Source organism: Culicoides brevitarsis, chromosome 2 (assembly GCF_036172545.1).
Source record: "Culicoides brevitarsis isolate CSIRO-B50_1 chromosome 2, AGI_CSIRO_Cbre_v1, whole genome shotgun sequence".
In the NCBI taxonomy this organism is placed as follows: Eukaryota; Metazoa; Arthropoda; class Insecta; order Diptera; family Ceratopogonidae; genus Culicoides; species Culicoides brevitarsis.
The window spans coordinates 5,543,074-5,565,421 of NC_087086.1; the positions used below are offsets into that span (position 1 = coordinate 5,543,074).

The 22,348-nt window shown below is 33.5% G+C and overlaps 2 protein-coding genes across 7 annotated transcripts in view; one reads left to right on the forward strand and one right to left on the reverse strand.

Moving 5' to 3' along the window:
• LOC134831205 (protein split ends) overlaps nt 1-11,899 on the forward strand; it is a 70,789-nt gene extending 58,890 nt beyond the window's left edge. For 2 of the 4 annotated variants that reach the window (XM_063844873.1, XM_063844876.1), the window contains 9 exons: nt 657-4,397; nt 5,367-5,537; nt 5,593-8,451; nt 9,137-9,240; nt 9,408-9,488; nt 9,638-9,771; nt 9,836-9,990; nt 10,051-10,706; nt 11,385-11,899. In XM_063844873.1, coding sequence (XP_063700943.1) covers nt 657-4,397; nt 5,367-5,537; nt 5,593-8,451; nt 9,137-9,240; nt 9,408-9,488; nt 9,638-9,771; nt 9,836-9,990; nt 10,051-10,706; nt 11,385-11,672 — 8,189 coding nt within the window. In that variant the 3' untranslated portion in view covers nt 11,673-11,899. The remainder of the gene's footprint in view (nt 1-656; nt 4,398-5,366; nt 5,538-5,592; nt 8,452-9,136; nt 9,241-9,407; nt 9,489-9,637; nt 9,772-9,835; nt 9,991-10,050; nt 10,707-11,384) is intronic. The other 2 variants (XM_063844875.1, XM_063844874.1) reach the window with 2 other exon arrangements.
• Nucleotides 11,900-17,557: 5,658 nt separating this feature from the next.
• The window catches only part of LOC134829744 (fibronectin type-III domain-containing protein 3A), a 60,948-nt gene continuing 56,157 nt past the window's right edge, over nt 17,558-22,348 (reverse strand). For all 3 annotated transcript variants that reach the window (XM_063842980.1, XM_063842981.1, XM_063842982.1), the window contains 2 exons: nt 19,674-22,333; nt 17,558-18,802 (listed from right to left, as the gene is read on the reverse strand). In XM_063842980.1, coding sequence (XP_063699050.1) covers nt 18,368-18,802; nt 19,674-22,333 — 3,095 coding nt within the window. In that variant the 3' untranslated portion in view covers nt 17,558-18,367. The remainder of the gene's footprint in view (nt 18,803-19,673; nt 22,334-22,348) is intronic.

The window sequence follows — 22,348 nt, forward strand, 5'->3', positions numbered from 1 at the left end:
AAGGAATTCTAAAAAAAATTATTTTTAAAAATTTTAATTTTTTTAAATAAATTTTAAATAACTTTTGAGACATTTTAAAAAAATTGAAAAACATAAAAAAAATTGAAGAATTTTAAAAATTGGAAAAAATGATATAGGTATTCAAAAAAAATTAAAAAAAAATCAAAAATTAATAAAAAAATATTTAAAAAATCAAAAATTGATAAATTAAAAAAACATTAAACATTAAAAAAAAAAATCTATACCTAATAAATTAATAAAACGAAATATTTTAAAAAATTAAAATAAGTTAAAAAATTTAAAAAAATTTTTAAATTTTGAAATCTGAAAAATAATAAAACGAAATATTAAAAAAAATTAATTAAGTTAAAAAATTTAAAAAAAATTTTAAATTTTGAACTTAAAAAAAAATTAAACAATTTAAAAAAATTATAAAAATAATTAAAATTTTATTATAATTTCAGAACAATAATTTGAAGTTCAGATTTTGTATATTTTTAAAACAAATTTTTTTCACTTAAAATTTTTTAAATAATTTTTTTTTTAATTTTTGAAAGAAATACCTTTATGTATTTTAAAAAATCTATGAAATCGAAAATATATTTTAATTTATTTTCTTACAAAAATTTTAATTAAAAAATTTCTCTCTTCAACAGACGAAAAATCGTACAAAGATCGCAGAAAAACGAGTTTGCAAGAAGAGATGCAAGTCGACACGGAATCCGATCAAGAGCAAAAACAACTTAAGCAACAACAGGAAGCCGAAGCACGTCGCGCCGAAGCTGCAGAGCGTGAAAAACGCGAAAACGAGCAACGTCGTCAGCAAGAAAAACGTGAAGCAGAACGTCGCGAAGAAAAACTCCGCAAGGAACGCGAAGAAGCTGAACGTCGTGCCAAAGAAGAACGCGCCCGCCAAACGGAGCAACAACAAAAACCCGAAGAAAAACCCAAATCAGACCGAAGTCACAATCATAAACACAACAATTCAGCAAGCACGTCTCCCGTTCGTGGCGGAAACAACAAACGTCGACTAAGTTCGCCGGATGCGCCGCTAACGAATCACGTTGAAACGACAGAAGTCACGAAAAAGAGTAAACCTGATTCGGGCAAAAGTGTGGAAAAGACACCGTCAAAGTACCATCACAAAAAGGAAGATCGCGCATCGCCTCCGGATGAGAAATCGCGACACGGGGATAAGGATTTGTTCGATTGCTTGAGATCCGAACACAAATCCGAGAAGCATCACAAGCTAAATCGCAAACATTCGTCAACGACAACGTCTCATGCCGGGCACGCGGTGAAAGAAGAACAACCGAGTGTCAAACAGGAAATGCATCGCGACAAAGAAAATTCCCAAACGGACAACACGATGGACAACAAGGCATTTTTCGATGCCATTGAGCTTCGTTCGAGCGAAGAAGAGCAACGTTTGCGGGCAATTCGACGCGAAAACAAGGAACGAAAGGATTCGCAAGACAAATCAACGACCAGCGGCAATTCTTGCGACGACGGAATTTCATCTAAACACGAAAGTCGCAAAAATAGTCGAAGCGATCACGTGTCGAGTGACGATATGAGCGGAAGTAAAAAATCTCGTTCGAAAACTTCGCGTCGCCCAAAGAGTTCGCACTCGCATCGACATCAACAATCGCAATCCCACACCTCCGACGAGACCGATTCCGATGGCAGGAAGAAACATTCGATCTTCGACATACCCGACGAGGGTCCCTACGTGTCGATGTACGACAAAGTCAAGGCCCGTTCGTGCAAAAATATGCAAAAACAAGAGGAAAAGAAAAAGACCAAAGCGAAATTCGGCAAATTCAAGCGAGTTCGTGAAGCAAAACGCGAAGGAAAGAAACGTTCAACAAGCTGGGACGAAGACTCCGACTCTGACGACGAAGAAAACGTTCGTTATCGACGCGTTAGCAAAGGTTTGGCAAGCAGTTCGGACGACGATATGTCGCATCATAACCGCATGTCTGACTCGGAGGGTGAAAAAATGCATTTCAACCGACAAAAATTACACGAATTATGCGAAGGAGAAAGTTCGGATGCCCAAATGCAGGCGAAACGATCCCCAAGAAGGAAGATTTCGTCGCGAAAGAACTCCCGAACGACCCGATTGGCTCTCGATAGTTCCGACGAGGAGGATATTAAGACGCCAATCAAGACGGAACTCAAAACGGAGCTAATTTCCGAGGATGAGGAATGTTTGAAAATCAATACGGCGACGATAAAACAAGAAATCAAGGAGGAAAATTACCAAAAAGGCTTGCAAACGCCTGTTTCAGCGCCTGCAATGATGGATAACAAGACATCTGCCTTCGATCAGTTGTTCGGACACGAATCGAAGAAGAAACACAAGAAAAATAAGAAGCGTCAGAAGAGTTTCCCCATGGATAGTACTGACGAAGATGCATTACCTTTGAGCGAACGACGCGATACGGAAGGAGAAATGCCCAAATCGGAGCTCGATAAGAGTTTGGAAGCAGCTCACGATCGCCGAAGTAGCAAACATGGCAGCAAAAAAGAGAAGAAACGTGAAAAAACTCGCGAAGAACATGAACGAAAGAAAGCTCGAAAGGCTAATAAGCTCATGGGCAAGCAACAATCCTTGGATATCAAGCGTGAAGAAAAAATGGAAGACATTTTTGGTCCCTTATCGGACGAAGAATCACGTCAATCGCCCACAAACTCCGTTGTTAGTCCAAGCACGAGTGCGAAAAGTTCCGGAAATAACGCTTTCGATCAAATTCGGAAGCCACAACCATCTCAACAACCCCAAGATGAGTCCCATGAAAGCCGAAAACAGCGAAAAGAGAAGAAACGACGTGAAAAACACAACAAAAACACGTCGCAGCATGGAAAGGAAGACGAAAATAGCGTCGATTTGGATGAAGCAGGTCGTGCTTTGGAAGCTCAGCTCATGAGTGACTCGGAAAAACCTGCGACAGATGCCCATAAATCCAATCACGAAGAAGCTACAGACGTTTTCCGCTTCTCTGACGGCGAAGATAGCTTGGATAGCAGCAAAAAAGACACTTCTGAGCATCGACGCGAGAAGAAAAAGAAGAAGAAAAAGTCAAAAGAGGAAAAACACAAACATCATCATCACAAAAATCACAACGACGAGAAACTTTTGTCGCCGGAACCGATGAGTTTGCCTTCCTTGGTTGACGATCACGTCGAATCACACTCCCAGGCGTCGTCAAAACCAAAAACAAATACAATTCGCGGTAATGGCATGACTTCACCGCCTCCCAAATCGATGGTTACAAGCAGTCCTGTCAAAGGCGAAGACCACAAACCGCGAAAAGAAGTCTTGATTCCCGGATTTGGCGGCATAATTGACGAAAAAATACACGAATCTGCTGTTTTGTCGATTGTAGAGACGCCTGCTGTGACAAATGAACCTCCGAAAGTCGTAAAAACCGAAGCAGAACGAGCTGAAAGCCCGTCGAAAGCGATGGGAGAGGCGAAAAATCAAGCAGAAGAGAAATCGCGCGTCATTATTTCGCAGGAAGAGACAGAAGATGCCGTTGCAGCGTTATTGGGCGAGAGTTTCGGTACGAGTAACGTTACGGATTACAATGAAATCTTCGAGGAACCTGTCGAAGAAGCGCCCGTTGCTCCCGAGGAGCCTGTCATTCCCGCCGAAGATGATGAGGAAATGAAAAAGGCGATTCAGAGCTTGAATACTGACGAAATGGATATCAAAGCAGATACGCCACAGTCGGAAAATGACTTGCAAATCGATACAGACACCGAGGAAACGGAAGAACCTGAGAAAACGTCACAATTTGACAATCCTCCAAAGACTCCGGATGTTGATTTCGCGCAAATTCGCAAAAATGCTGAAAAGGAACAAGAAAATAAGAAGATTGTCAGTCCCTTGGTTGCGAAACCTGAAGTTGCGAAAATGGAAGAAGCCCCGAAGAAGATTCCAGTGTCGATTCCTCAAGTGAAATTCACGGCAGCGACTTCGATTACGACAAATGCCAACAAATCGTTCTCCGTTTTGCAGCCGCCGACGATCAAGATTCCTGCGGAAGTGCAAGAAACGCCGAAAGCGCCGCAACTTTTGTCTCCGCGATCGATTTCCATTCCAACGACGTCAGCGTCGAAACAGGCAAGTCCTCGACGTGTGCAGCAAGATCAAAAGGCGCGTCAAATGATGTCGCCTACGAAGGAAACGCAACAACAGCAAATTATTTTCCATGCGGGAACACAAGCGGGACAACAGTTAAATGCTCCCGGAAATGCAATTGGGCAAGTGCCGTTGAATCGATTCCCGATAATTACGCAGAGTGGATCGAAACCGATTCAACCGACGAATGTCTTGTTGTCGCAACCGAGTCAAGCGACGTTGTCTGCTGTGCCAAACAAACAACAAGGTAGGATTTTGTTACTTTTTAAATTTAAAATTTTTCAAAAAATTATTTTAATTTTTATTTATTTATTTTTTTTTTATTTTCAAATTTTTTAAAAAAATTTCATTTATTTTTAAAATTTAATTCAATTAATTTACATTAAAATAATTAAATTAACACATATTTAAATTTTAAAAAAATCTAAATTTATTTCGTCGAAATTTATTTATTTATTTTTTTTTTACCAAAAAACTTTTTTTTTAATTTTATTTTTTGAGTAAATTTTTTTAATTAAATTTAAGTTTAATTAATTTCTAAAAATTTTCAATTAAATTTTTCTTTTAATAAAAAAAAAATTTTTTTTCAATATTTTTTTTTAATTTGAAAAAGTAATAATTCCTTCATACAGTTAAAAAAAATTAAATCACATTCACGTTTAAAAAAAAACAATTTTTTTAAATTATATTTTCGTCAAAAATTTTAATAAATTAAATTTTATTAAAGTTTATTCCCATATTTTAAAGTTTATTTTATTTTTTTTTTATTTCAAAAACTTTTTTTTTCTAAAATTTTATTTATTGAATATGAATATTTGTCTATTTTTAATTTTTTTTTTCAACTTCAATTTAAAAAAAAATATTTTTTTTTTTATTTTAAAAAATTTAAATTTAAATTTAAAAAAAATAAAATTAAATTATTGGTCGTCAATTTTTGTAAATTTTATCATTTTCATAATAATTTTTTTTTTTTTTGACAAAAAAATTCAATAGAAACAATATTTTTCATATAATTTTTTAATTCAAAAAATTTTTTAAATTTAGTTTTTTTCATAAAAATTTTTTTTTTTTATTTTCGTCAAAAATCAATCAAAAATAATTATAAAAATAAAAAATTAAATAAATTAAAATCATTATAATTTTTTGAAACAATTTTTTTTTTTCAAAATTTAATTTATTTATCAATTTTTTAATAATTTTATTTAATTTTTCACAGTACATTTGCCTGCAGGACAACAACAGCCCCCGCAACAAAAGGAAAACCAAACAATTTTCATTCATCAACAACAAACACCTCGAGGCTCGATTCAAGTTGTTCATCATCAAGTCAATATTCCTCCATTCTTCGCTCCAAATCAACCAAATGCAATCCCCATTCAACGCGGAGGTAATTTTTCTTCAAATTTCCATTTGAAACTTTCTAAAAAACATTTTTTTTACAGCTCATCCATCGAATATTCCGCCAAAACCCGAGATTTTCGTGCAACAAGCTCCTTCAACGAGTGTCGGCGAGAAAAATCTCGAACGCCCTGCGTCTTCCGTAGCTGCTTCGACGTTGTTCGATAAGCTCAAAGCAACAACTGACGTCAATCCTCAACGATTATCGCCGCACAAAGACGACAAACGACCCGAAGATGCTCAAGAGACGAAAGAAGATACGGAATATTGGTCTGCACGTGACGTAAATATCGATTCTGTGATCCAAAAATTGTGCTCGGAAGAAGAAACGGGCTCTGATTCGAGCAAAACTGACGAAAATTCGAAGAAATCTGAGTCAAATGTGGAAAAAGTTGTCCAACCAAAACCTGAAGAAGTCGAAAGCAAACCCGAAGATGTCAAAGTCAAAGGGAAAGGAGGACGAAAACGGAAGAATACCGAAAATAACGAAGCTCCAAAGACAACAATTGAGAAAATTCCCGAAGCACCAATGCAAGTTCCTGTCATTCCGCCAGTTTCTGTGGCAAATGCTGATGAAATTGGAGTTCAAACACGCAACACGAGAACGACAAATGCGAAACCAACACAAGCCAAGCGTGGAAACGGCAGAGGAGGTCGCGGCGGAAAACAAGGAGTTCAAGGAAACAAGCCACGGAATCAAAATTCCGAATCGGATGTTTATGAATTCCACGACGATTCGAGCGATAATGACAATCACGCAAAGGCAATTGATGCGGCAGCGGGAAATGTTGCTGTTCCATCGGTTACTGTGACACCAATTACCGTTCCGCAAACATCTGCGCCCATTTTGCCGCCTCAAATTGCGCCGTCAACGCAAACCGTGATTACCCAACCGATGCCCTTGAACCTGGAAACGACGGAAAAATCGCCGCAGCAACAACCAACGAGCCCCAATACGGATGGCAAAGAAGATTTCTTGTCGCCGGGACAAGCAGCAGCAAATACACGCAAATCGCGACGCTTGCTTGAACGCGACGGCAGTCGAAGTACCGTCGATGACATCATCGAAGACGTTGTTCGTAACTCGACGACGCAATCTCCGAAGAATTCGCCGTTGAGACAACCCTCATCGCCAGCAGGATCTGGCACGACGCTCGTTTCGACGCCTGTTTCCATCCCAAATGTCGTCGTAACGCAAGCTTCTGTCGCCCAAACGCCAGCAGGACGAAGAAACACGCGTCAAAACAACTTGCCGGAGAAACAGAACCTCGCTGATGTGCGAAAATCTCCTCGCGCGGGTCAACCAGGCGGCAAAAAAGCGAACAAAGATCGCAAATTGTCCGAAAATTCGGTTGATAGTAGCAGCGATGAGGCAAAAGTCAAGTTAGAAGGCATCAAAGTTGAAATTAAAACCGAAACGCCTCCCATGACATTCACGGAAATGACGCACGAGATAAAAGTTGAAGAGAAATTGGTGATTCCGAAACAGGAGGATGTCGTAAAAACACAAAATCCGGTCGTTGAAGCTCCCGTAAGGATGCAATATAAGCCAATTCCGATCGAGAAGCCTCCAACGTCGAATGCTTCGCCAAAACCTCTCACAATTACGTCTCAACCTGTCATTGTGAATCTTCCTCCGGGCTCAAATCCCCCGAATTCGGTCCAAAACAAGCCTCCGAACACGACAATTCACTTGCCATTGCCTCAGCATTCGCAAGCCGAGATCAAAGTTGTCCCCTTGCCGAATCCCCCGACGTCGCAAGCAACAGCTGTTATCCAACACACACCGATTTCGATTCAACAACCTCCGAATATGACCCAAAAATTGCCTGTTACTGTCTCGCAAACGACTTTTACGGCAGGACAAAAGCCTTCGACGCATCCCATGCCTTTGCAAATGCAACAACAGCCCATTAAGCATGTCATTGATGCGAAACAAGCGCCTTCCCAAACAGTCGTTAAGATTTGTGGACCTCCCAATGTTCCGCATTCGCAGCAACAGAGTCAATCTCAGGCACAGCAATTACCTCCGGGAGCAATTATGACGAAACATGGTCCGATTCAGCCTCAAATTCACGGTCCAACGGGTAATTTAGTGATAAATATCCCGCCGGGAAGTGTTTCTGTGACGCAACAGCAATCGCCACGCATGCAAACGTCGCATATGATCGCGAAACAACAACAACAAGGCATGCCGCCGCATCCGCAAGGCGTTCAAATATTACAACAAACGAAACAACCGTCGCAAAGCCCTGGCCCGCAAATGATTCAAGTCAATTCGCAGCAGCAGCAAGCACAAAATCAACAACAATTGCAACCGCAATTGATGATTCACGGCAAACCCGTGCAAATTCAGGGTCCCGGCGGATACACAACTGTCTTCCAAGGCACGAAAATCATCCATCAAGGTCCCCAAAATGCTCCGTCGCCATCGCAACAAGGTCCCGCGCCCGGCAAACAATATCAAGTGCAGCAAATTCAACTGACGCCGGGACAACCGTTACCTCAAGGCACCATCGTCACGCAACAATCCATCAAAATGAGCAAATCTGGCGAGCTGCAGCTGCCTCAAACGCAGCAAATTCACATTCCGGGCAAAGCTGCGCATCAAAAACCGTCGCAAGTGCAGCAACAACAAGTTCAGCAAGCGCCTTCGTTGTCGCATCATTTGGTCAAACAAGGCTCAATTACGATCCAGCAAGCGCAAACGCCGCCCATGCATCCGAATGCCAAGCAACAAATGGCAGCTCCGCAAATTCAGCCTCCGCAGCAACAACAAAATGCGCCGCAAATGAAAGGCAACATGATTGGATTGCATCAGGCGCCGCAAATTCTCACGGGAGCCGTTGCCAGTCCGCCGTTGAAGCATTCGCATGTGCAGAGTCAACAACCAATTGTAGCAGGTATGTAAAAAAAAATTACATTTTTGACAGAAAATTTTTGAAAAAAAAAAATTTTTTTTACGGATTTTCATATTTTTCACTTTTTAAGCTTGAAAACCATCAAAAATACATACAAAAAGGTTCTTTATAATTTTTTATCAATTTCAAGCTTGAAAACCATCAAATGGGCTCTCAAAATGAAAATTACGTATATTTTACGTATTTTTACGTATTTTTTACGTATTTTTTATTTTTCAATTTTCAAGCTTAAGAACCATCAAAAGACATCCAAAGGCATTTTTCATAACTTTTGATCAATTTCAAGCTTAAAAACCATCAAATGGGCTCTCAAAATAAAAATTACGTATTTTTTACGTATTTTTACGTATTTTTTACGTATTTTTTATTTTTCAATTTTCAAGCTTAAGAACCATCCAAAAGACAACCAAAGGCATTTTTCATAACTTTTGATCAATTTCAAGCTTAAAAACCATCAAATGGGCTCTCAAAATAAAAATTACGTATATTTTACGTATTTTTAATTTTCAAGCTTAAGAACTTTTATATCGACATTAATGAAAATTTACGTAATTTTTTTTCAATTTTAAAAAAATAAAATTTTTCAAAAAAAAAAAAATTTTTTGCCTAAAAAAAATAATTCATAAAATAAAAATTAATAATTTTTCTTCTTTTGAATCAATTTTAGGAGCAAGCAGTTCACGAGTACCTCCGCCAACGATGAGTCCCCAAGGCAGAGCACATGCATTGCAAGCCGGATTGCCCGTTTCTGCATTCGAACACGCAAGCTTGGTAAGTTTTCTCGTCAATCCGTTAATCATTCATCTCATTTTTCATATCAAAAAAACACAAAAACATGATTCGAAGAAAATCGGAAATTAAAGCAAAATTTTTTTTCTCTCTTTCTCCAAATTTTTTTTGCCACATTTTTGGAAAATCATTAAAATTACGTAAAATAGCATCGGGAAAAGGGTGTTTATAGTAGTGTGTCAGCGCACAGTCCTCCGCCGGCACATCAGCAGGCAACGCCAATCACTCCGGTACATTTTCTTTTTTTTTTTTTATTTTTTAGTAGAAATATTTTTTTTTACATAAAAATTTTTCGTAGAATTCGTTTTTCATTTAGTTTTATAATTTTTTTTTCATTTTTTCATGAGAAATTTTTTACCAAAATATTTTTTTTCAATAGGGCGATGGAAATTTCCCTCCAGGACAGATCAGAGCAATACCTCGAGAGTATTACCATCCGAATTACATGTATCAGCAACATGTTCAACGACAACAAGAAGCGTTGGCTGTTCGACTTCCGCCGCATTTGCCAAGGTTTGTATCAAAAAAAGTCCGAATTTGGGTCAAATTTTTTAAAATTTTAATTTTTTCGTTGTAGATCGCCAATGTTGCCGGGAACAGCAGAACCTGTGATGTCAGAAGTTGACGAATCGATGGTAGCAAGTCCTCCATTGGAGTTGCGTCGTCCTGCGAGTGGCCCGAGAATCACTTCCGTACCTTTGAGTCTTCAGAGTCCCGGAGATAGGGCAACAGGTAAGATAATTTTTTGTTAAATTTTGAATTTTTTTGTTAAATTTTTGATTTTTTTTGTAGACTCGCCTTACATTCACGGCGCTCGTGTCCCGCACTATCCTCACGATCCGAATCACGCGCGTTTCTACGAAGGGCGTCTCGAACCGCCGCCAGCCCATCGCGCAAATGCTCCCGGCTCGAGTCAATATGTCGGAAGTACGCCGCCTCCGACGCCCGCTTCGTTGCTTCACATTCAACGGGAACGCGAAGAACGTGAACAACGAGAACGTGCCGCAGCTGTCGCAGCCGCCGCCGCAGGTAATAATGCCGCAAATTCGCGCGGAGTCGTTGTTCGTGCCGCGCCTCAGCATCAGCAAGACTCACAAATTCTTGTTGTAGGTCATCCAAATATGCCGCCGCATGCGGGTCTCGTACCGGCAATGCCCGAAATATCGACGCGTGGCATGCAAATCGCGACGCCGCCGCACGGAAGTCAAGTTCCGCATTCTGCCGAGTCGCTGGATTCGCTGCTGAAACAGTATCCCGTCATGTGGCAAGGATTGTTGGCACTCAAAAACGATCAGGCTGCCGTGCAAATGCACTTTGTCTACGGAAGTCGAGATGTTGCCGCGAAATCCCTTCCACGAAATATCGATGGATCGAATCCGCCGCTGAGAATCGCGCAACGTATGCGACTGGAACCCGTTCAAATCGACGGTGTAGCAAGAAAGATGCAGGTAAGAATCCCTTTTTTCTTTAAGGCTGCTCCAAATGAGAATAAAAAAATAAAAGTCTAAAATCCAATGGGGCAAAAGAAATAAAAAAGTTAAAAATTTTATCAAAAATTACAGTTTTTAATAATTTTTTAAAATAAAAAAAAAGTTTAAAATTTCATTAAAAATTACAGTTTTTAATAATTTTTTAAGAAATTTTCAAAAATTTTTTTTAAAAATTTTTGAACAAAATTTATTTTTCAAAAAGAAATTTTCAAATAAAATTTTCAAAAAATTTAAAATTTTCAAAAAAAAAGAAATTTTTAAATTTATTTTTAAAGAAATTTTATTTTTTTTTGTTTTAAGAAATTTAAAAAAATTTTTTTTTTTGAAAAAGTTTTTAAAATTTTTTTTTAAAGAATATTCAAAAATTTTTTAAAGAAATTTTCAAAATTATTTTTTAAGAAATTTAAAAAAAAAAAATTTTTAAATTTTCAAATTTTTATTTTTTTTTTTAATTAAGCAATTCTCAAAGTAAATAGTAACAAAAAACCTCAAAAATGATATTTAACAAAAATGTTATGAAAAAAAGTATTTCAATTTTTTTTTTAATTTTGCCCCATTTTATTTTTCAAAAATTTCGGCCTTTTTTTCAATTTTATCTTAAAATCCAACAAAAACTAAAAAAAAAATTATTTTTAGGTCGAAAACGAACATTGCATGTTACTCGCCTTACCATGCGGACGAGATCAATTTGACGTACTGACGCAATTGACAAACCTCCAATCAGGTTTCATCACGTATCTACAGCAGAAACAAGCCGCTGGCATTGTCAACATCGCCGAACCGGGCAGCCAACAAGCATCTTACGTCGTTCACATCTTCCCGTCGTGCGAATTTGCGAACGAAAGTTTGACGAGAATCGCTCCCGACTTATTGCATCGTGTGCAAAACATCGCTCATTTGCTGATTGTGATCGCTACGGTGTAAAAAAATCCCGAAATTGACAAAAAAAAACCAACAATGACAAGAAATCAATGATTTTGAGAAGAAAAAAAAAATAAAAATCGACGACACACAAAATCGGATTTGGAAAAAGTATAAAAAAAATTTACAAATTTCCTAATTTTCAAATTTTTCCAGATCCGAAATGATCTGATCTCAATATTAAGTAAAAAAATAAATAATTTTGTTTTCTGTTTAATTTTATATTAAAAAAATATGATGAATAAGATATAATAATAATATCATAATAGCAAATAACATTTTTTTTTTTCAAACAAAAAACAACTTTTTTCAGTTCTTTGAGAGAATTTACTGTGATTTTCGATTTTAATGATGATACATAATAATTAATTAATTAAATAATTAACTTCTAATTAATTATTATTATAAAATGTCCTTTTTTTAACCACCTATCATCGCCGAATCCTTTTAATTTGTAAAAATTATTTTTTAAGTTTTTTTTTAAATAATTAAATTTTGATGATGATAAAAAAAATAATTAAAAAAAACAGAAGCTCAATTTTTTTTTTTTGTTTAGTGTTTTTAAAAAAATTATTATTAAAATTATTTATCATCATTGACCGAAAATTTTTGTTTTATTTTCCGAAACACACACAAAATATGTAAAAAAATAAATATTTTTTAATCGAATATATTTTTTCGATTAAAAAAATTTAGCAACATTGTAAGTAAGTTTGTAATATATAACAATAATAAATATTTATAATCTACAGAAAAAAATAAAACTAAACAGAAAAATGTTATTTGTTTTGCAGTTATATTTGTAAAATAAAAAGAAAATAAAAAAAGCAAAAAAATGTTAATACAAAAAAAAAATATAAACGGAACAGATCAAATGTTTTAATGTAATTGTGATAATATACTATGATGATGAAGGAAAAAAATAATTTTTGGAAAATAACACACTCACAGCAGATGGTCATCTTTTTAATAGACAAAAAATATATATTATTAAAAAAAAATAAACAAACCATGAAATAATAAAACAAACACAAGTAAATAAATAAAAACAAAAAAAAAATTAAACAATAATAAAAAAAAAATTAGATAGCAAAATTTATCTGTATAATTGTATGAAATATATCTTAATAGAAAAAAAAAATAATAACTAGACGACTCACACAATTCTTTATTAAAAAAAAAATATTTAAAAAATTAACTTTTTAAATATAAAATTAAAGTAATGGAAAAAATAAGACATAGCAGGGAGAACCTTTTTTATTAGTATTTATATGAAAAAAAAGCAAAAAATAAAGAAAACACACTTTTTGATACCGTTTTCTGTCTTATTTGAATCGTTTACTTGTGTCATGTTTTAATTGTCATTCATTCGTTTCGATAAAAAAAATTTTGTAATGAAATTGAGAATGTTGTGTATTAAATTTTCGTCGTATACGTATAAAAAAAATATATAAAATCATCAAAAATCACCAAACACACACAAACACACGAAACTTTGTAAAATGTTAGAAAATAAAAAAAATGTTCGGTAATTTTTATTATTTTGTTTCATGGGTCACACATCCATCCGTTAAGATAAACTAGCTGTGGAAAGAAAGAAAAAAAAAATAAATGAAAAAATATATAAATGGTCTTTATTTAATAATAATTATAATTTTAAAGATAAATAAATGTATGTAGCAAGAAAAAAAAAGTGAAAAAAAATGAACGAAAAATGTAAATTGTAAATTATTTGTAAATATTATCACTTAATACTATTACTATTACCTTACCATTTGTAATAAAAATTAAAAAAACACCTTCTTGTAACTTTAATCCTATCCTTCTCCCCCAATTTCTGTCCTATGTTTTATAAAAGAAAAAAAATGTTTCCTTTACCCCCGTTTCTATCCTCCCTTTAAGCATAATATTAAATACATATAATGTTAAGAATAAATATTATTATTATTATTATTAAAAAAAAATATGAAAATAATACAAATATTGAATAAAATAATATAATGCCGTAAAATAAAAAAATCATGAATTAAAATAAAATTAAAAAATTTGTTTTTATTTTTTTTTTATCTTAAAATTTTCACTAGAATTTTACTCACATCAGTCCAAAATCCGTACTTCCAACCGCTGATTTTTTTGTAACGGCAAATATCGACCCAATATGCACAGAAATGAACTTTAGAATGAATATTTATTCAATTTTAGGCTTAAAACTGATCAAAAGGTGATTTGTTAAATTTATCAGCGTTTGTACTTCAAAACGCTGATTTTTTTGTAACGGCAAATATCGACCCAATATGCACAGAAATGAACTTTAGAATGAATATTTATTCAATTTTAGGCTTAAAACTGATCAAAAAATGACTTGCAAAAAAAATCAGAGTTTGAACTTCAAAACGCTGATTTTTTTGTAACGGCAAATATCGACCCAATATGCACAGAAATGAACTTTAGAATGAATATTTATTCAATTTTAGGCTTAAAACTGATCAAAAAATGACTTGTTAAATTTATCAGCGTTTGAACTTCAAAACGCTGATTTTTTTGTTACGGCAAATATCGACCCAATATGCACAGAAATGAACTTTAGAATGAATATTTATTCAATTTTAGGCTTAAAACTGATCAAAAAATGACTTGTTAAATTTATCAGCGTTTGTACTTCAAAACGCTGATTTTTTTGTAACGGCAAATATCGACCCAATATGCACAGAAATGAACTTTAGAATGAATATTTATTCAATTTTAGGCTTAAAACTGATCAAAAGGACTTGCAAAAAAAAAAACGCTGATTTTTTTGTAACGGCAAATATCGACCCAATATGAACAGAAATGAACTTTAGAATGACTTGTTAAATTTATCAGCGTTTGTACTTCAAAACGCTGATTTTTTTGCAACGGCAAATATCGACCCAATATGAACAGAAATGAACTTTAGAATGAATATTTATTCAATTTTAGGCTTAAAACTGATCAAAAAATGACTTGTTAAATTTATCAGCGTTTGAACTTCAAAACGCTGATTTTTTTGTAACGGCAAATATCGACCCAATATGAACAGAAATGAACTTTAGAATGAATATTTATTCAATTTTAGGCTTAAAACTGATCAAAAAGTGACTTGTTAAATTTATCAGCGTTTGAACTTCAAAACGCTGATTTTTTTGTAACGGCAAATATCGACCCAATATGAACAGAAATGAACTTTAGAATGAATATTTATTCAATTTTAGGCTTAAAACTGATCAAAAAGTGACTTGTTAATGTTATCAGCGTGTGAACTTCAATACGCTGATTTTTTTGTAACGGCAAAAATATCGACCCAATATGAACAGAAATGAACTTTAGAATGAATATTTATTCAATTTTAGGCTTAAAACTGATCAAAAAATGACTTGTTAAATTTATCAGCGTTTGTACTTCAAAACGCTGATTTTTTTGTAACGGCAAATATCGACCCAATATGAACAGAAATGAACTTTAGAATGAATATTTATTCAATTTTAGGCTTAAAACTGATCAAAAAATGACTTGTTAAATTTCTCAGCGTTTGTACTTCCAAAGGCTTGACAAATTTTTTTTGAAGAAAATAAAATACGTAAAAAATACGTAAAAATACGTAAAAAATACGTAAAAATGTTTTTAGTATAAAAAATTTTATACTTACGTTCATTGAAGCACTTTAAAAGGTAAGTTTCCTCGAAGAAAATAAAACACAAAAATTTGATTTTTTTTTTTGATAATTTTGTACATAAAATATATAGTTCTATATTGATTTACCTTTTTCTTTTTCATATAACATGAATATTTTTTTGTAGTTTTTATTAAATATAATATTTTTTTGTTTCTTTTTTTTAATCATTTTTTTATATTAATAATTAATTAATATGCTTAATGTCTCAAGTATATAGTAAATAATAATAATAATAGTAAGAAGAGCTATATATTTTTAAATATATATATTTATATAGATTTTGTATATATAATAATAATAATCATATGTAGATATTTTATAAACATTTTTTTTTTCATTTCTCCTTAATTTTAATAATAATCATTATTTATTATTATAATTCTCCCAATTTTTCCTTGATTAGCATTCGTTTATACGCTTCTTTTATTATTTATATATAATATATAATTTTTTGTTTGATTTTCCTTTATTTATTTTTAATTATTTATTAATATTATTTTGTTTTTTTTTATATATAAATTTAATAATTATTATTACACATTTCGTATTTATTTTTATTTAATTAATTATTATAAGGTATTTGATTTTTAATTACTTTTTTTTAAATGTTTCCATTTTTGTTATACATTTTTCATAAATATATATTATTATTTATATAGAAAGTTCCTTGTCATTGTAGAGATTTATAATTCCTTTCATTTTATTTTTAATTATTTCATTTATTTATTTTTTATTAATAAAAAAAATAAGTAGATAGAGAGAAAAACGTGATGAAGGGGAATATTATTATGTTTTCTATTTTCTATTTAATAATATTAATGAAAAAATGAATTCCAGCCATGTTATATATTTTTTAAATATAAAAAATGGCACTGCGAATCCGGAACAAATTTTGAATATGAACATGAATTTGAGACATTTATAAGCAAATGGTTGAATTTGACATGATTTTTTTTTTGTATAATTATTTTTTTATTATTTTGTTGTTTATATATGTTGTTTTGACGACATGTATGTTTGTGAATATATAAGAAAGTATGATATAATAATAGACATGGAATCAATAATATATATATTTTTTTTTTGTTTTTAATCATAATTGTGGACAATAAATTGATTTTTTAGTCTTTTCTTTGCACGTATCTGTATAACATCATTTATTATATAATATATATAAAGCATTATTTCCGTTTTCTTTTCATAATATATAATCATTACTAATATATTTTTTTGTTGTTTTTATTTAGTATTGTAGCTCAATAGCTCAAAAAAGCGCATTTTTAATCATCATACTATAATTTCATTAATTTAAACTTATTTATCTTTCTTTTCAGGTAAGTATATTTATTATTAACATTTCATCATTTTTTATACAAAAATACATGGTTATATTGTTTTTTTTTATTTAATTTTCGTTACACTTACAAAATATTTTTGTTTGTATTTTTTTTTTAATTATAAAATTATTTACAAATGCATTTCAAACATCATCATGATAATCATATATAAAAAAATTAAAAATCGCGAAGATGTTTAAATTTTAATTTTTTTAAAAAATGATTTATAAGTAAAATGGTCACTATTGGTTGTTGGTATGAAAAAATTGCGCTTTTTATAAAAAAAAAAAATTGTGTAAAAAATTTTACTAAGCAATGCACATTTTTGATTAGATTGTTAAGATATATATTTTATATCTCTTTCCCGATGACATTTTTTTAATTATTATTTTTTTGTTAAATATATATTTTTTTTAATCATTATATATTTTTTTATTATTAAAAGTTAACATTTTGTTAAATTTATTTTCGGGACTCTGATGTCATGTTTCAGAAAGATAGATTGTAAATTTTTCGTATAAAAAGCCATGTCAAGCTAATAAAAACAACAAAATGATGGGCCATTCGTGTGTGGATGGATTGTTCTCTCTTCTATTATTCATTATATATTATATATGTTGCAGGAAACAAGGAATTAAAGAAAAAAAATAATAAAATACTGTTCAGAATTCGTGTTTATTAAAGTTGTTTAGGTATTTTTGTGAAGTTGTGAGTAGTAAATAATTAATAAAAAAAATATTTGTTTTATTTTTTTGCTTTATTATTCGTAAAAGTAATAATTATTAATAATAATGATAAAATATATAATAATAATTATTTTAATTAATTATTATTTTTTTTTAAATTATTGTTTTGTGTAATGTTTAAAAAAAATATAAAGTTTTTTTTTAAATAATATTCAAATTATATTCATGAAGGAATGTATCGGTTTCTAGGCTTGGAAAATATTTTTTTTTTATTTTATAAAGTTTGTGGTAAATATTTCGGTAAGTAGAAAAGCGTTCTAATTTTTTTTTTTTTATTTTTTCTTAGGTAGGAAGATAAGTAGAGAAACATTGACACAAGCATTTTGTGACAAAATTCAACTTTTTTCTTTATATTTTATTTTTTTGTTAGGTATTTTTTTATTTTAATTTATTTTTCGGACTAAATTCTATTGCACATGAATTTTTTTGTATTATTTAAACATCATATTTAATTTATGTATTTTTTGAACAGTCATTTAATTTTAATTATTAACATCAATTTTGATGATTTTTTTGTGTAGGATGTAGAATTGTGCGGGAATAAAATTTTTAATTGTATATGTTAAAAATATGAAAAAAGGTTTTGTGCAGACATTTAACATACGAGAGTTTGATTTTAATTATTTTTTGGATAACATCGTATTTTTTAAGTTTATTTATAAGATTTTTTTTTATTTTTTATCATATATTTTATGTAAATATGTAAAAAGTAGAGAATACAAGATTAATTTTTTTTTATTATTTTTTTTTGTGTGTGTTTGTGTTGTAAATAAACATAAAACTTTTTTTTTGTAGATTCTTTTGATTTTTTCTTGACAATAATAATAATAATAATATAATATATTTTATGATGTTGAAAAAAAAAAATTATAAATAATAATGAATTAATTCCTATTTGTTGTCCCATGCAATTTTTTTTTCTTTTTACCGCAAAAACATTTCGACGACAGCAGCGCAAACCAATGCCGCGAGAATCATGAAAATGACGAGAATAATTGCCTTTTGATGGTCCGTGAATTTGTCGCGATTTTTGTACACTTGCGTTATCTTGTAGAGCAATCGGGCAGCAGCGTTTTCGCGTGAAAGTGTCTCCGTTGATCCCGAGGAGCACGAAAGACGTGCCGCTGATGCAACATGATGATCATTGGAAACGGCATGCAAGCGATTTGACACCGAATCAACGGCATCCGAGCTGTGAAGGGACTGCAAGGCGATCGTATGATGCAAAACGGGTGAGAAGGAACCAAAAACTTCGTCGTCTGTCGCTGTCATGATTCGGATGGGGCAAACGCGGAAATTGTATTCGGTGTCGTAGTCCAAGTTTGTTAAGGTGTGTCGCGTGTTTGGGCCTCGATAAACCTGAAAAGTAATAAAATTTTGTAAATTTGTTTTTTAGCAATTTTTAATGAAACAAAAAAAGTTAATTTTTCAATTTTTAAAAATTATTTGATGAATATCATAATTAGAATTTCATTGAAAATATTCATTTTTAGTTTTAAAATTTAAAAAAATTAAAAAAAATTAAATATTTTATATTTCGAATGATAGGTATGTATTTTATTTTTTTCTTTTAAAATTTTTATGATACTATTTGTAAAAATTTTATTTTTAGATTTTTAGTTTTTTTTTCTGTTTTTGATTGTTTTTAATAACTTGATGATAATTTAACTATTTTTTTAACAAACAAAAAAAATTAAATTTAAAAAAAAAAATTAAATTAAAAAATTAATTTTTGTTTTGAATTAGGTTTTGTTTTTAATTTCAGAAATGGTTTTAAAAATGTAAAAAAAAATAATTTTTTATTTTTTTTTTTAAATAAATATTGATGATAAAAATTTTTAAATATTTTAAACAAAAAAAATATATTTGAATATTCAATAAAACATAAAAATGTTCATCAAAAGTGACGTTCCAATATAATTTTTAACGCCAATTTTTAACTTTTTTCTTTTAATATTTTGATGATAATTTATAATTATTTTTTTTTTAAATAAAATAAATTTTTAAATTAATAAAATTAAATAAAAAAAAATTTATTAAATTAATTTAATTTAAAATTATTATAAAATAATTAATAATTATTTTAGAAATATTTTTTAATTATTTTAAATTAAATGAATTAGGTATTATTATAAAAAAATAAAAAATTAATTTAATAAAAATTAATCAAAAAATTAACTTTTCTTCATTTGAAATTTTTTCCAATATAAAAAAAAAAAATAAAATTTACCTCTTTATAATCCTGTTCGTTCTTTCCCTTGCTCATCTGCAACAAATACTCGATGCGATCGTTGAAAACGTTATTTTTACTTTGCTGCCATTCGAGTGTAAGCGACGTCGAGGTTTCACTGTGCGCCGAAGAGTTTTCCTCATCTTTGTTCGCGCCATCGACAACAACAACACGAGGTGCTTTGATACTATTTGGTAAAGCTGCTGGCGTGGTAAACGTCACTTCGTCAGAATAGTCGCCCATCCCGGCGCAATCTGTCTCGGCGTAGATGCGGAACGTGTACGACTGACATTCGTGCAACTTGTGCACTTTGCACGTATCGCGATTTCCCGTATAAACATTGACAAATTCCTTCGTGCGATTATTTTGCATCTCCACGTAGTACCGCACGATATCGAGACGCGTCGTGGATGCCGAGGGCTTCTCCTCTGCCCACTTGAGCTTGATGAAACTATAACTGATTTGAGCGCATTCCAGTTTTGGTGGTTTGGGCGGCAACGGGAGCGTCGTAACCTTGAGATAATTGGAGAAGAGACCCGTGCCAACGCGATTCACAGCCTGAATTCGTATCTTGTACGTCGTTTCGGAGCTCAAGTTCTCGAGCAGATACTCGCATGCGGCATCACTGGTTGAAATAAGCCGATCCATACCGCTGCACTCGATGTTGTAATAAACGATGGGCGATCCATTGCATTCGGGCGCCTGCCACGTCAGCCGGATATCACATGCGGATTTCTCCCAATCATCAAACGCGGGAATTCCGGGAGGTGCGGCGGGCGTTTGTTGCTTCGCAACGGGCGAATATGGACTCGTGCCTGCCGAATTCGAGGCACACAAGCGGAAATAGTAGTACGTGAATGGCGTTAAATTCTTGACTTCAGTCGATTTCTGAGCTCCCTGATAGGCCACACAGAAGCCATCGTGTTGCTCAGTTTGCGAGTACTCGAGGCGATATTCCGTGATGGGCGCCCCATTCGTATACGGCTCCAGCCACGAGATCGAGAGTTGCGTCGGCGACTTTGCGCAAATTGTCGGAGCAGATGGCGCTGCTGCGGGCGCCGGCGCTGTCTTAAATCTAAATTCTTCACTCCATTCGCCGGGTCCGATGCGATTAACAGCTCGCACTTGAACGACATACGTTTCGCCAGGTCTCAAATCTTTGACGACGCAAAATTGCTCCTTTCCGCTATACGCTAATTCGCGCGGTTTGTTGTTGTTACTACCCTCAACTTCGACTTCGAACGATGTAACGGGAGCCCCGCCATTGTAATCGGGTTTGTCATATCGCAAAATCGCCGCATACGGACCCGGTTGATTCGCCAAATAAGGACAAGGAGGTGCATTTGGGACAACAGGCTCCGTCGTAATCGTACAATAATCGGATGAACCTGACATCCCAGCAGGTCCTTCGCACATGACACGAACCTGATATGTCGTGCCGGGGCTCAGGCGATCACATAAAGCTTCAGTCTCGGGACCCACGTAAACCGACTCAAATCCAGCACCCGAACTAATTTCTAAGTAGTACAATTTGATGTCGGCGCCTCCGCGATCATGCGGCGGATCCCATCTCACACGGAAACTCGTCGCTTGGATTTTTCCCTTCACTTGGGGTTTATTGGGTCTGCCGGGTCTTTCGGGCGCCGTGCAATAAACCACTTCGTCACTCCATTGCGACGTGCCTGCCTCATTTTTCACCCTAAGTCTAAATTGGAAGTTTGTGGCGCGTCGCAAACCGACACACTCGTACACGTTATCCGGTCCGACGTACACATTAAAGTATCCCTGTTGGAAATCCGACAACTGAAGTTGATATTCGTCATCCGTAGGACGACGATTCCATCCGAGACGCAACGACGATGACGTGGCGTGCTGCAAATATGGCGACATGGGTTGCTGGGGCGGGTTAACTGACGTTTCGAAGCGCACAATTGGCGAATATGCGGATCTTCCGCATTCGTTCACGGCTGCCAAACGGAAAAGATATGCCGTCGACGGTTGTAGTTTATTGTAACAGTACTGCTTGCACTTTGTCTTGCAAACTTCCACAAATTCGCCGTTTTTGCCGTTATCACATTCGAGTATGTAGTACAAAATTGGCGCCCCATTGTCTGCGGGCACATTCCATTTCAGCTGAAGCGAGTTCTTTGTGCGTGTCGTCAACTTGATATCTGTCGGGGCATTCGGCTCGCTTTTTGGCGTGTAGAAAACCAAAGGCTCCGAACTCGAACAATGCGTTTCGCCGTAATAAACTTGCAAAACACACGCATATTCCCTGCCGGGACTCAAATCTTTGATGCAACACGACAAAGATTTTCCCTTGATCAAGCGTTTGTAACGCCCCCCAATTCCTGTGTGCGAAAGGAGGATTTCGTACTCTAAATTACTGAAATCCAAAGGAGCGTTATCCGTGGAAGCGGGCTTTGTCCATTTCAGAAGCGCCGAACGAGTAGTTAATTCCGTGATAATTGGGGTTTGAACTGTTGCCAATTGGTCGATAATTGCCTGTTGATCGTCTTCCTCGTCGGGCACAGACGATTCTTCGCCATCTTCGGATGTGCCGACAGATGAGGTGCCATTTGAACGTTGTTGACGATGCACGCCGTTCAATTCGTTCTTTCGAGGCGAGGGTGAGTGAGCTGGCGTCGACAATGTTGAACCTAAAATGAAAAAAA